Source organism: Pangasianodon hypophthalmus, chromosome 21 (assembly GCF_027358585.1).
Source record: "Pangasianodon hypophthalmus isolate fPanHyp1 chromosome 21, fPanHyp1.pri, whole genome shotgun sequence".
Taxonomy (NCBI): Eukaryota; Metazoa; Chordata; class Actinopteri; order Siluriformes; family Pangasiidae; genus Pangasianodon; species Pangasianodon hypophthalmus.
The window spans coordinates 9,422,352-9,436,804 of NC_069730.1; the positions used below are offsets into that span (position 1 = coordinate 9,422,352).

At 40.3% G+C, this 14,453-nt stretch overlaps 1 protein-coding gene across 2 annotated transcripts in view; it reads left to right on the forward strand.

Annotated features, from left to right (window-relative positions):
* The window catches only part of LOC113543105 (integrin beta-1), a 50,685-nt gene extending 37,563 nt beyond the window's left edge, over positions 1-13,122 (forward strand). The window contains exons 15-17 of one of the 2 annotated variants that reach the window (XM_053227614.1): positions 7,267-7,433; positions 9,093-9,176; positions 11,439-13,122. In XM_053227614.1, coding sequence (XP_053083589.1) covers positions 7,267-7,433; positions 9,093-9,170 — 245 coding nt within the window. In that variant the 3' untranslated portion in view covers positions 9,171-9,176; positions 11,439-13,122. The remainder of the gene's footprint in view (positions 1-7,266; positions 7,434-9,092; positions 9,177-11,438) is intronic. The other variant, XM_026941149.3, reaches the window with a different exon arrangement.
* The last annotated feature ends 1,331 nt before the right edge of the window (positions 13,123-14,453 follow it).

Sequence of the window (14,453 nt, forward strand, 5' to 3'; positions counted from 1 at the left end):
GTCAGTTAGCCGCTGCACCTCCTCTCTGTAATGCTGACTCATTGTTCTTGCTGATGAGACCCACCACGGTCGTGTCATCTGCGAACATGATGATGTGATTTGAGCTGTGCATTGCTACACAGTCATGAGTCAATAGAGTGAACAGCAGTAGACTGAGCGCACAGCCCTGTGGGGCCCCAGTGCTCAGTGTGGTGGTGTTGGAGATGCTGTTTCCGAGCCGGACTGACTGAGGTCGCCCAGTCAGGAAGTCCAGGATCCAGTTGCAAAGGGAGGTGTTCAGGCCCAGCAGGTTCAGCTTACCAATCAGGTGCTGAGGAATGATTGTGTTGAATGCTGAACTGAAGTCTATGAACAGCATTCAAACATAAGTGTCTTTTTTGTCCAGGTGGGTGAGGGCCAGATGGAGAGTGGTGGTAATGGCGTCATCTGTTGAGCGGTTGGGATGGTAAGCGAATTGCAGGGGGTCCAGTGAGGGGGGCAGCAGGGTTTTGATGTGCCTCATGACGAGCCTCTCGAAGCACTTCATGATGATGGGTGTAAATGCAATGGTATGGTAGTCGTTGAGGCAGGACATTGAAGATTTCTTTGGCACGGGGATGATAGTGGTGGCCTTGAAGCACGACAGAACGACAGCGCTGCTCAGGGAGGTATTGAAGATGTCCGTGAAAACATCTGCCAGCTGGTCTGCACATCCTCTGAGCACTCTGCAGGACAACAGGAATGTTGTCTGGTCCAGCAGCTTTCCATGGGTTGACTCTGTGTAGAGTCTTCCTCACATCGGCCGTGGTTAGGCACAACACCTGGTCATTGGGAGAAGGGGTGGTCTTCCTCACCGTCACATCATTCTTCGCCTCAAACCAAGCGTAGAAGTTGTTCAGCGCATCTGGGAGGGAGGCATCACTGTCACAGGCAGGTGATATTGTCCTGTAGTTGGTGATGGCCTGGATGTCCTGCCACATGGCGTGTCTCTGGCCTTGAAGTGGTTGTGGATTCTCTGTGCATGCATGCGCTTTGCCTCTCTGATGGCTCGGGACAGTTTGGCCCTCGCTGTTCTTAGGGCCACCTCTGAAGGCGGAGTCTCGGGTCCTCAGTAGCGCACGCATCTCTGCAGTCATCCACGGCTTCTGGTTGGAGCGTGTGGTGATGATCTTGGAGACAATGACATCATCAATGTACTTGCTGATATAGCTGGTCACTGATGTCGCGTATTCCTCCAAGTTGGTGAAGTCGACGTCAGTTGCCTCTTCCTTGAACATGTGCCAGTCAGTGTGTTCAAAACAGTCCTGAAGAGCAGAGATGGCTCCTGCTGGCCAGGTTTTCACCCACTTCAGAACCGCTTTGGAGCATCTGACAAGTGGTCTGTATGCTGGGATTAGCATAACAAAGATGTGGTCTGAGTAGCCGAGGTGGGGGCGGGGCTCCATCCGGTACGCGCCAGGGATGTTTGTGTCAACAAGATCCAACGCGTGCTTCCCTCTTGTTGCAAAGTCCACATGCTGATGGAATTTAGGAAGCACTGACTTGAGATTTGCATGGTTGAAATCTCCGGCAACAATAAACATTCTGTCAGGGTGTAAGTTCCACAGCTCGCTAATAGCCCCATACAGTTCAGTGAGCGCGTCTTTAGCATTGGCACTGGGGGGAATGTACTCTCTGATTATAAAGCCAGTGGTGAAGTCCTGTGGTAAATAGGTCTGCATCTAACAGTCACAAACTCCGCCAGCAATGAGCAGTAGTTAGAAACTAGAACCGAGTTCTTGTTCCATTCTTTGTTAATGTAAACACACAAGCCACTGCTGCGAGCCTTACCACAAAACACAGCCTTACCACTGAGCTGTGTTTCTGTCTGCACGAAACGAGGCTAGCTCGTCTAGCTGAATGGCGGCATCTGGAATTCTGTCGCTGAGCCATATCTCCATGAAAACAAAGACGCAGCAGTCTCTAAACTCACTCCGCATAGTTTGCTGGAGTCAGATGTAATCCAATTCATTGTCCAGGGAGCAGACATTGGAGAGCAGGATGGATGGGAGAGCCGGCCGGCTAGGGTTTGTTTTTAGCCTAGCACGGACCCAAGCCGTCTTGCCGCGCTTCTGCTTTCTCGCGCACAGCTTATGACGTCCCCTCCCCCGGCCACCGGCATCAAGCGACGCTGAGGGCTGGAGGCCTGGTCCCTGCAGTAAGCTGAGATCGTGTAGCTTCTTCAGCAGATCATCATGCAGAACAGCTGTAGTGTTGTTTCTGAAACATATGATTGTCTGGCGGTGGTGTACACGAACACCGGTAGCTCCAATGTCCGTGTACCGTTAAAAGTCGGGCTAAAGACAAAAAATAGCACCATTTTGGATCCGGAGTGGCCACTGCGTGCTTCTGCCGCACAACCATCTTGGATCATTCGTTTGTGTGTTATAGGCAATCTGTTTTGTACATCAAAAATCAAAGAAACAACCTTTTTGGCAGATTGTCTCATGATGCTTTGATTCACATTTGGTGATGATTTGTTGATTTGGTGTAAGTTTGTAGGAAAAGTGAAAAAATAAGTTTTGAAAACATACAAAATGGTGGAAAATCCCATATGGCAGAAATTGACATCCTGGTGTCCACTGAACTCGGCTTGACCCAAAGTAAAGTGGAATCACTAGTTTCTACAACATTGCATCGCAAAATTATTATTGTAAACATATGTACAAATTTGTCTGTTGGTGGCACTAGAAGAGTGGTGAGTGGTGTACACCAAAATTGCTGTGAAGGTAGCTAAGCATACCTTCCATCACTTTGTCATATTTCATACAAAGCTTTCTATAGCATATGGGCTGCCATAGACTCCCGTGTGGAAGTATAATAATAATAATAATAATAATAATAATAATAATAAATATAGCAGCAAGTAGCAATTAAGGGGGCCAAGCACTGTGTGTCCCCACTCCTTAGTGACAGAGGAAGACCAGAAACCGTTGGGACCATCTGCACTTGCTCACTCTAGAATGAGGTCCTTCAGTGACCTACCAAGTTTGGTCAAAATGCACTCACCATCCACTTTATTAGGAACACCTGTACACCTGCACATTCATTTAGTGTTCATATCAACCAATCACGTGGCAGCAGTGCAGTCCATAAAATCATGCAGATACAGGTCAAGAGCTTCAGTTAGTATTCACCTCAAACGTCAAAATGCGGAAAAAGTGTGATCTCTGTGACTTTAACCATGGCATGGTTGTTGGTGCCAGATGAGTGAGTTGTTTGAGTATTTCAGAAACTGCTGAGATTTTCACACACAGCGGTCTCTTGAGTTTACACGGAATGATGCAAAAAACAAAAAACATCCTGTGAGCAGAGGGCCTGCAGGCTGAAACACCTTGTTGATGAGAGAGCTTAAAGGAGAATGACCAGACTGGTTTGAGCTGACAGGACGTCTATAGTAACTCAAATGAGCATTCTTTACAACCGTGATGAGCAGAAAAGCATCTCAGAATGCACAAAACATCAAACCTTTAGGTGTATGATCTATAACAGCTGCTGTTGTAGCATATCCACCTCAAGGTTCAATGTTTTGTGCATGCTGAGATGCTCATCTACTCATCACATTTGTAAAGAGTTATGAGTTACTATATCCTGAGTTATTTATGAGTTACTATATCCGTCCTTGCAGCTTGAACCAGTCTGGCCATTTTTCTTTACCCTCTCTTATCAACAATGCCTTTCCACCCACAGAACTGTTGCTCACTCACTGTTTTTGTTTTTTGTGCCATTCTGTGAAATCACTAGAGGCTGTAAACTCTAGGAGAATGCCCAGACTGTTTCAAGCTGACAGAAAGGTAACTCAGATAACCACTCTGTACAATTGTGGTGAGCAGAAATGCATCTCAGAATGCAAAACACATCAAACCTTGAGGTGGATGGGCTACAACAGCAGAAGACCATGTCGGGTTCAACTTCTGTCAGCCAAGAACAGAAAGCTGAGGCTGCAGTGAGCACAGGCTCACCAAAACTAGATACCAAAAGTGTACAGTTGATTGGAAAAATGTAGCCTGGCCTGATGAATCTCTGAGGCATGCTGAGGCACACAGATGGTAGGGTCAGACATTGGCGCCAACAGCATGAATCCCTGGACCCAACCTGCCTTGTGTCAACAGTCCAGAGTGGCGGAGGTCTTATAATTGTGTGTGGAATGTTTTCTTGGCACACTTTGGGCCTGTTAATACTAATCGATTAACGCTTATATACCACGGCCTATTATGGACTATTGTTGCTGTCCATGTGCATCCCTTCATAGCCACAATTTACCATCTTCTAATGGCTACTTCCAGCATGATAATGCACCATGTCACAAAGCAAAAGTCATCTCAAACTGGTTTCATGAACATGACAATGAATTCAATGTTCTTCACTGGCCTTCCCAGTCACAGGATCTGAAGCTGATAGAACACCTTTTGGGATGTGGTAGAATGGGAGATTTGCGGTGATGCAATCATGGTAACATGGACCAGAATCTCAAAGGAATCTTTAGAACATCTTGTGGAAGCCATTCCATGAAGAATTGAGGCTGTTTTTAGAGTGAGGCCCTACCCAGTATTAGTATAGTGTTCCTAATAAAGTGCTCAGTATGTGACTTAGCCATCAAGTTTGTTGGCAGATTATGGGTGAAACTGTACAGATATAAAAATATTGTTGATATTACAACTCCGGGAAGTCTTCTAGGACAAGGCCCCTTACTCATCTACAATGTCTGGTCAAAATCAGTCACACCCTTGCTGACACATGCCCTCACTTCCTGTTTGGCAAATTTATCAAATTCGTTTCAGTGTCCATCATATCAAAAATCTGAGTAACAACTTTTTGGGTTGGTCTCCTTATGCTCTCTTCCAAATTTCATAAGTTATTTAACAAAATTTGAAGTAGAATAAGCGAAAAAACTATTTTTGTTAAAATTCAAAATGAACAACTTTCTGTTTGAGAAATCACAGATTCCTTTGATCACTAACATGCAGAAGCTTAAAGGGAAATAAGAGGAACAAGAATCTTAATTGAATGTTGAATGGTTCAAAAGTTACAAGCAATTTTAATTATAGTGCAATAGTAATTATAGTTATTATGTAGAGGTGAAGTTTGACAAAGCTTCTTGGAGACCCTTAGGGTAAGGTCCTTCAGTTATCTACAAAATTGGTCAATCACCTGTTGCTGAGACATGCCTTCACCTCCTGTTTGGCAGCTTCACCGTCAAATTTGTTTGTGTATTATGGAGAAATATATATTCAAATATATCAAAAATAATTTTTGGTAAGCCCTCCCAAGTTGCAAATGATGTCCAATCTTGTTACTTAAGCTCATGTTGCTAAATACATTACCCTATTGGAACAACAAGGCCAATTCCTTCGTTTTTGCTATACACCGAAGATATTTGGTATGGCCAAGATGCAATATCTATATTTCTGTTCTTGAAGTCTTCTTCAAATGGTGGATTTTGATACCTTCGCTCCTGTGGAGGTTGTTGGGTGAGGTCACTGACTGTTTGAGTTTTTCTTCACAGCTCTCACAATGTTTGTCATCAACTGCTGTTGTTTTCCTTGGCCGACCTGTTCGATGTCTGGTTGTTAGTAGATCAGTGGTTTCTTTCTTTTTCAGGACATTCCAAATTGTTGTATTGACTATGCCCAATGCTTGTGCAATGGTCTGATTGATTTTTTTTCAGCTTCAAAATGGCTTGCTTTTCTCTCATAAATAGATCTCTGTTCTTCATGTTGGTTTATCATTTTTACCAATGAATGCAGTCTTCACAAATGAAACCCAGGAAACCAAGAGTAGACATTCAGGGCTGTGAAACGTTTAATCAATCAATCTAACAGGGCACAACTGTCAGTCACATGTTCCAGTATTTTTGATCACTTGAAAAATGGGTGGATTCAAACAAAAGATGCCATGTTCTAAATTGTTCAACACAACGAAATGTAAATATCAGGAAATGAAAGCTGAAATTCTGATCTATCGTCTCGTATTCCTCTTTGATCTCAAACCCAAATATCTTCAGTGTATAGCAAAAACAAAAGAATTGGCCTTGCTGTTCCAGTACTTTCAGAGGGGACTGTATATATGACAAGTTTAATGTCAGTATATAAAAGCACTGTGTGAGATGCCCTCACTTTCTGTTTGGCAACTTGGCCATCAAATTCATTTGCAGACTATGGATGAAACATAACAGATATCAAAAATCCGAGAAACTTTTTTGGGTCTGATCTCAAGATGCTGTGATACAAATTTTGTCTAATCATAATGAAATTTTGAAGAGAAGAAGCAAAAAAAAACAAAACAATTTTTTATTAATTTAAACATGGCCGACTTCCTGTCTGGCAGCTTACAAATTCATTACATGGCCCATTCACGGCCCCTTTCAGGGAATCAAGAGAAAGAAGAATCATGATTGCAGGATAAATGGTTCAAAAGTTATGAGTAGTTTTACTAATTTGTGAGTTATAGCCATTTAGGAATTTACCTTTGGTGAATGGCCTCCTAATGAGAAAACATTCAAACCCCTGTTTATGTGTCTATGCACCTTCGGTGCTTGGCCCTCTAATAATAATAAATTAGCCTAGAGATTCCAAGAGTTATTTTATAAATTCATGTAACAAGAATCAGCAACAAGCTTAAATAAAATCATGAAGTGTAAGCTTCATGTAAATATAGCTTTATAGCAACATACAAGTTGATCAAGCAGCAAAATGTCAGCAAGAGCTAATGTGACAGACACCTCAAGTTAGCTTAGTTACATCATGAAAAACAACCTACCTGATGAAGTGCATGAATGGCACTCATTTGCAAATCTAAATACAAATTCAGTTTAAAAAAAAAAAAAAAAACACTAATCTTGCCAAACTTTACATGACCTACCTATATTTAGAACATTACCTAAACATTAAACAGTTTAAAAAAAAAAAAAAAAAAAAATTCACATTGCCAGCTAGCCTTAACTCTAAGATAAATTCCCTTTAACACAAATATTCTCATTCCCATGTGAAAAGTAATTCATTGTTCTGTTACTTTGAAGTGTCAATGATTCTTGCATCCAAATGCTGCGCAGAGTGTGCTGGCATGTTTGGAAAAATCTTTGCGGACACGCTGAATTCAGTTCAACTCAAAAAGGATCATTTTAAAAGCGTGATTGAATTTGTCAGACTGTTCCTGTCTTGAACAGGTGCATTTAACTAACTAGTGTTTCCTTATGAACAATATTCCTAATGATTAATCCATGGCCAATGGTTTGATATGTGTTTCCAGAATGCCCTACTGGTCCTGACATTATCCCAATCGTAGCGGGTTTGGTTGCAGGCATCGTTTTGATTGGTCTGGCCCTGCTTTTCATCTGGAAGCTGCTCATGATTATTCATGACCGCAGAGAGTTCGCAAAGTTTGAGAAAGAGAAGATGAATGCCAAGTGGGATGCGGTTTGTATACATTTTTTACATTTTTTTTTTTATACCTTCTTATTTTATAACTGGGGAACCAACCCCACAGTCTGTTTTGAAACTCTAAGTTTGGTGATATGACAACGCCACTGGAATAAGGAAGGAAATTAAGTGAAACAGGAGGAAGGAAGGAAGGAAAGAAAGAAAGAAAAAAAAATGAAGTAGTAACCAGCTGCGAGTTTACTGTTGGGAATTACGATGGCTGAAGTTGAGGAAATCTTGAGCTAAATTCTGAGCTTGCTTACTTCAAGCTTAAGTGCTGTTGTCTTGAACTGCTTAGTAAGTCACAGAAATACTGTTTATATTTTCATACAGAAAAGTGTTTTGTACAATTAAGAAGAGCCATGTACTTTAATAGGAACACCTGTACAACTGAGCATTTTTAGATATTCAGTCATGTGTAGCAGCACAATGCATAAAATCATGCAGATACAGGTTAAGAGCTTCAGTTGATGTTCACATCAAATCTCAAAATGGGGAAAAATGTGATCTCTGTGACATTATGCCATGGGTATTGGTGCCAGATGGGCTGGTTTGAGTATTTCAGAAACTGCTAATCACCTAGGATTTTCACACCCAACAGTCTCTACAGTTTATACAGAATGATGAGAAAAACAAAAAACATCAGGTGAGCAGAAGATCTGCAGGCTGAAACACCTTGTTAATGAGAGAGATCAGAGAAGAATGACCAGACTGTCATAAGCTAGCAGAAAGTCTGTAGTAACTCAAATAGTAAACACCACGGTTGTAAAGCACTCTTTACAACCGTGGTGAGCAGGAAAGCATCTCAGAATGATCAGCACGTCAAACCTTGAGGTGGATATGTCACAACAGCAGAAGACCACATCAGGTTCCACCCCTGTCAGCCAAGAACAAGAATCTGAGGCTAACAAGAGACAGACTGACCAAAACTGGACAGTTGAAGACTGGAAAAAGACCAGGTGAAATTTTTTTTTTAATTTTTTTTTTCCCTTATCTTCAAATGTTCAGTTTGGGTGAGCCTGTGCCTGTGATAGCCTCAGATTCCTGTTCTTGGTTGACAGGAGTGGAACTCAATGTGGTCTTTTGCCACCTCAAGGTTCAATGTTTTGTGCATGTTGAGATGCTTTTCTGCTCACCACGGTTATAAAGAGCCCATCTGGTACCAACAACTGTACCACAATCAAAGTCACAGTCCCTTGTTTTTATATCCTTCCTGGCAACTCAAATCTGGCCATTTTTCTCTGACCTCTCTTATCAACAAGAGAACTGTCTTTCACCAGTGTTTTTTTTTTTTCACACCATTCTGTGCAAACTGTAGAGACTGTTGTGTGTGAAAATCCCAGGAGATCAGACATACTCAAACCAGCCCATCTGCCATGCCACGGTTAAGGTCACAGAGGTTACACATTTTCCCCATTCTGATGTAAACATTATCTGAAGCTCTTGACCTGTATCTTCATGATTTTTTGCATTATGCTGCTACCACATGATTGGCTGATTAGATGAATGTGTAGTTGTACAGGTGTTCCTAATAAAGTGGACAGTGAGTGTATATACTCACTGTTTGTTTTTCACAGCTTCTAATTTACACTACATTTTCCCCCTTGCAGTTTTTCCACTTTTAATGGCTCTTTCCATCTCTCTTATCTCCTTTAGCAAGATAATCCCATTTATAGGAGTCCTATTAACAAGTTCCACAATCCGAGTTATGGATGCAAAAGTGGGGCGCTCTAAGCCAGAGTCTGTACTTTCCGTCTGTCTGTCTGCATCCTTTTCTGTCTGCTCATATTTTTAATCTGCTCACTCTAATCACTAACAAACATGCTCTTCTGTGGAACAGGATGTAAATGCATGTGAACTTTTCACCTTTTTCTTTGCAAAAGATGGACAAATACAGGTTACTGTTTCTAATAATATGATCTAATACACATTGAATGAGAGCCTGATGCTTGTCAAGTATTTTTTGACTAAATAATCATTCCTCTCTGATTGTGCATCAGTGTGTGCATCACTTTGGATGCATTTCTTTGTCCAACAATGTAGTTGCAAATTTTTCTTGTGGTGAGTTTCAGTAAGCCTTTTGAGTAAATTGTTTTAAAGTACAGACAATGGCAGTGTTGTACTTAAGAAAATTAAGTAAATGAAAGGAATTGAACAATGTTTTTTGGGGGGGGAGAAAAAGAATAATTCCCCCCCACACACATCCACAGTGGAGGAAGTCGAGAACACACTGCAATACTTCACTCACTCACTGCACTTACCATCCGCTTTATTTGGAACACCTGCACATTCATGCACTTATCTAATCAGCCAATCATGTGGCAGCAGCACGATGCAAAAAATCATGCAGAGCTTCAGTTAAAGTACGCATCAAACCTGAAGAATGAATAAAACGAGTAATCTCGGTGACTTTGATTGTGGCATGGGTGTTGGTACCAGAAGCGCTAGTTAGAGTAGTTCATAAACTGCTGATCTCCTGGGATCTCTAGAGTTTACACAGAATTGTGTGAAAAACAAAAATCAGAGGATCTGCAGGCTGAAATGTCTTGTTGATCAGAATCAGAAAATGGCCTCTGGTTTGAGCTGACAGGAAGTCTGCAGTAACTCACTCTTTACAACCGTGGTGAGCAGAAAGGTATCTCAGAATACACAAAACATCAAACTTTGAAGTGGATGGGCTACAACAGCAGAAGACCACATCAGGGTCCACTGACAGGAATGGACCCTGATGTGGTCTTCTGCTGTTGTAGCCCATCCATCTCAAGGCAAACCATCTCACCATGTTTTGTGCATGCTGAGATGCTTTTCTGCCCACCAGAGTTGTGTGGAGTGATTTTTGAAGCACTATATCCTTCCTGGCAGCTTGAACCAATCTGGCCAATTTTCTCTGACCTCTCTTATCAACAAAGCATTTCCACCCACAGAACTGTTGCTCATTCATTGTTTTTTTTTTTTGTTTGTTTTTTTTCTTTCTTCTTCTCATGAGACTGTTGTGTGTGAACAGGAGATTCTCAAACTCTCAAACCAGCCCAACAACCATGCCACAATCAAAGTCACAGAGATCACGAATTTTGTTCATTCTTATGTTTGTTGAGAACATGAACTGAAGCTCTTGACCAGTATCTCCATAATTTTTGCCATTGCACTGCTGCCACATGTTTGGCTAATTACATAAATGCATGAGTGTGCAGGTGTTCATAATAAAATGGATGTTGAGTGTACATTTCCATGTGTCATGATAAGGTTTTTACTTTTTTATTTTAGCCAAGTTGAAGTACACTGTATGACCAAAAGTAAGTGGACACCTGACCAGTCACTCCCATATGTGCTTGTTGAATATCCCATTTAGTCCCCTTTTTGCTGTTATTGATAACCTCCAGTCTTCTGGGAAGGCTTTCCACTATATTTTGGAAGGTGGCTTTGGGGATTTGCCCATTCAGCCACAAGTGCATTAGTGAGGTCAGGCACTGATGTTATGCAAGGAGGCCTGGTGTGCAGTCAGCGCTTCAGTTCATCCCAAAAGTAATCAGTGGTGTTGAGGTCAGGGCTCTGTGCAGGCAACTTAAATTCATCCACACCAAATTGGCAAACTATGATTTTATAAACCTTGCTTTGTGCACAGGAGAATGCTGTCATGCTGTAAGTGGAAATCTTAATGCTACAGCATAAAAAGATGTATTCTAGACAATTGTGTGCTTCCACCTTGGGGAAGGTGTGAAGGTCAGATGTCTACATACTTTTGGTTATATAGTGTACATTTAGTCAGTAAAATGATTTGTAAGTTTAGGTGTGTATACTTATTAAACATACTACTTGTGTGGGTTATAGTTGATTTTTTAGATGGTAAGAAGTCCCTGGCTGTTGTGTGCGTTGATAAAATGTTTTGTCTTGGGCTTTACTCCCTCTCTTCCACTTACTTGCATGTTGTGCTGTGAAGTGGGCCTAATCTCATGATTCTGCAGCAGTAAACATGTTTTGACCCGGTAACTTTTTTCTTTTCAGGGTGAGAATCCCATCTATAAGAGTGCAGTGACTACAGTGGTCAATCCCAAATACGAGGGAAAGTGAGGGACAAATGGTCTATCTCAAACACTGTATGCAAATTAATTCAGGAGCAAAGGAGAAGTTTTGTTTTTTGTTTTTAACACACATTTTGCTAGCTGTGCATTCTCCACAACTTGCATTATAATCTACTTATTTTGTATTTCTATGTATTGTGTACTGAATGCATTGTGTTTTCTAACTGTTTTAATATTTTTTTCTTAATATTTGTGTTGTCACGGGACTGGATTTGGTCTTGGAATAGAGTCATTTCATGCTGTTGTATCGTTTTCCAGTTCTAGTCCCAGACAACTCCTGCACTGCACATTTTAGTGTTCTCTTGACACTCCCTAACTAATTTGTTGAAAAAATATATATGGTAAATCCAGGAAAGCACATGTGCATTTCAGTTGTGCTTTGTGATCAGGACTGAGAAACACTGATAATGGATTTCAAACCAAGTCACATTAATGGTTCAGTGTCAAACACCTGTTTAGGTCTTATTAATGAAAACACATTTTAATGAACCCTGTAAGCTTGACAGGTATTATTTATGATGATTGAATAATGAAATGTGATTTAAAGAAAAATTTGTCACTGGTGTAGCATGTAGCTGGCCACTGGTTTGGAAGTGTGTGGTGCTGTGTTCCTAATTCAGTCATTGTGGACCCCCAATTAGCTTTTTTTCCCTTTTTCCCTACACGCCTGATGATTCGGCTATGTTAGAAGCTGAAATACAAGAAAAGGTGCACTGGAGAAGGCTTCTACTCATAGATGTGTATTCTATGTATTCTGCATGTAGCCCTGTGTGTTTTTTGGAGGCTGCGGATCCACTTACAGGAAAGTTAGGGCTGCCTCCTTTATGTGGATATACTTTCTGAGATGCACTCAATAGGTTTATATATTCATGTTTTAAAAGGACATTGCCTTGCCAATCATTCTGAACGTCTACACAGATCAGCGTTTTATGGTTCAAAAGAAGAAAATGTCCAGTATCTCATCAACACTGTCAAGAAACATGGAATTGCATTATGAGTAGATTTGAGTACAGTGGCACTATTGTGTAGTGGACAGGATCTTAAACTCTTTGAATATGAAACTTTGACCTGAATGTGGGTGCATCTCAGGGACATGAACAACAGTAGAATTCATTTGAATGTATTCAGAAAGATGTTTAGCAATCAAACAACATAAATATATACTATGTGTATAATAACTTAAGTCTTCAAAAATTTGATGCTCAGGTTTCTAATTTCTTTTGATCATAAAACCAAATACTTACTGTCTTTTGTGCAAAACCTAGAGGAGCATTATTTTCGTTATGCTAAGTCTGTTACCAGAAGTGGTCTTGGAGAACTTGCTTAGTTTGTATTGAACTATATTTTATTCACTGCTGTCTAAATATCAATCTTCCTCGAGCCTAAGCTTGCAGGACGAGGTGCAATCAATTGTTATGCAATAATTGTTAAAGATTGTTCAATGAGAATTATTTCTAATCTTCACTGTCTTTTAATAGTGTTGAATCTTAAAACCACATGCCTCACAGACTGCATTTTAAAAGTACCTTTTATTTCTGCATCATATTCACGCTTATGATCCTTTGTTTCAGTAGTTATTTATTAAAATAAACAACCAAAACAACTCATTTGTTGTTTTTTTTTTTTTTTGTTTTGTTTTGTTCTGTTTTTTTGATCAGTGTAGTCCAGGAAGATTGCGTTCTTTCGAGAAGAACTTTTACTAAAACAGGAATCATCTTGTGCAGTGGCCAATAGCTCTGGATCGCAAAGGCCGACATGGAGCTTGTTATAACTGGTAAAAGGAGCCTATCAGTAGGTTTCAAATGACACCAGCAGTGCCCCTCTGTAATCTGCGGTGCCCTAGAAACAGCCGTCAGGTAGCTGGGTATTTTAGCCGATTTTGCAGCTTCAGCTCGGGTTTACAGTGACACCTCTGGCACTACTGTGAAGTTCATTATGTTTCCGTTGGTCATTTTCAAAGTATAAAAATATTATATCAATAAATTTAATCAAATGTTAATGTCTGGTCTGAATCCAGAGTTAAAGAACATATTCGTTGCACACATTGAGGTGCTAAGAAGTGCCCTCATTCTCTCACATATAATTTATTTTATATATACACAAATACTTATACACATACATACACACACACAAGATTTATGTTTTTGTTCTAATTGTTAAAACGCTGTCGTCACTGCACCACTGTACTGATACTGTAGGATTTCACATCAGCTAAATATGAGAGCATTAGCTGCAATCATTTGTAAAATTCAAAAGCATATAATTTTCTGTTCAATAGCTTTCATTTATTATACTTAGACATGATTATCCATTATATGTGTTTAGTGAAACATGATGCATTGAATTTACTGCATTGAAATAATATGGGCAGTAGTCTGCATTTTAATGCAGCATTTTATATTTTATATGGAAGCTAGAGGTAGAGGATAAGCAGATGAAGAAACGCCACCTTTAAGTTATTGACACTTTTTCTGTGGGCTGTGGCGGTATGATGGAAGGATACGGGACAAAGAGGAGGCGTACCGTAGAAAAATCTTTCTACTTCAGCAGTGTTTAGATAATATACATAATATATAGATAAAGACCCTGAATGAAATGTAGGTTGTCCATACCATATAAACAAATAATACTTTCCTGAAATCATATTTCAAGCAATAAGGCATATGGCAGTCAGACAAGCATCAGCTTTCTACAGGTAATTTACATTTGAAACCTGGTTATTGGTAAATATGTTTATGTGAACTGTGGAAGGAAGAACATGAAATTTTCATCCAATGTGTAGGCAATTGAAAGAAATAAATTAAAAGAAATAAATTAATACTCATGGCCCTATACTTGAAAGAAGAGTTGGCCATTTATGTTTTCTCTCTTTGTATTCAAGCATTATAGATCTGTCTTTCCATTCTTTTTATTTATTTTAGATAGGATAAGCAATGAG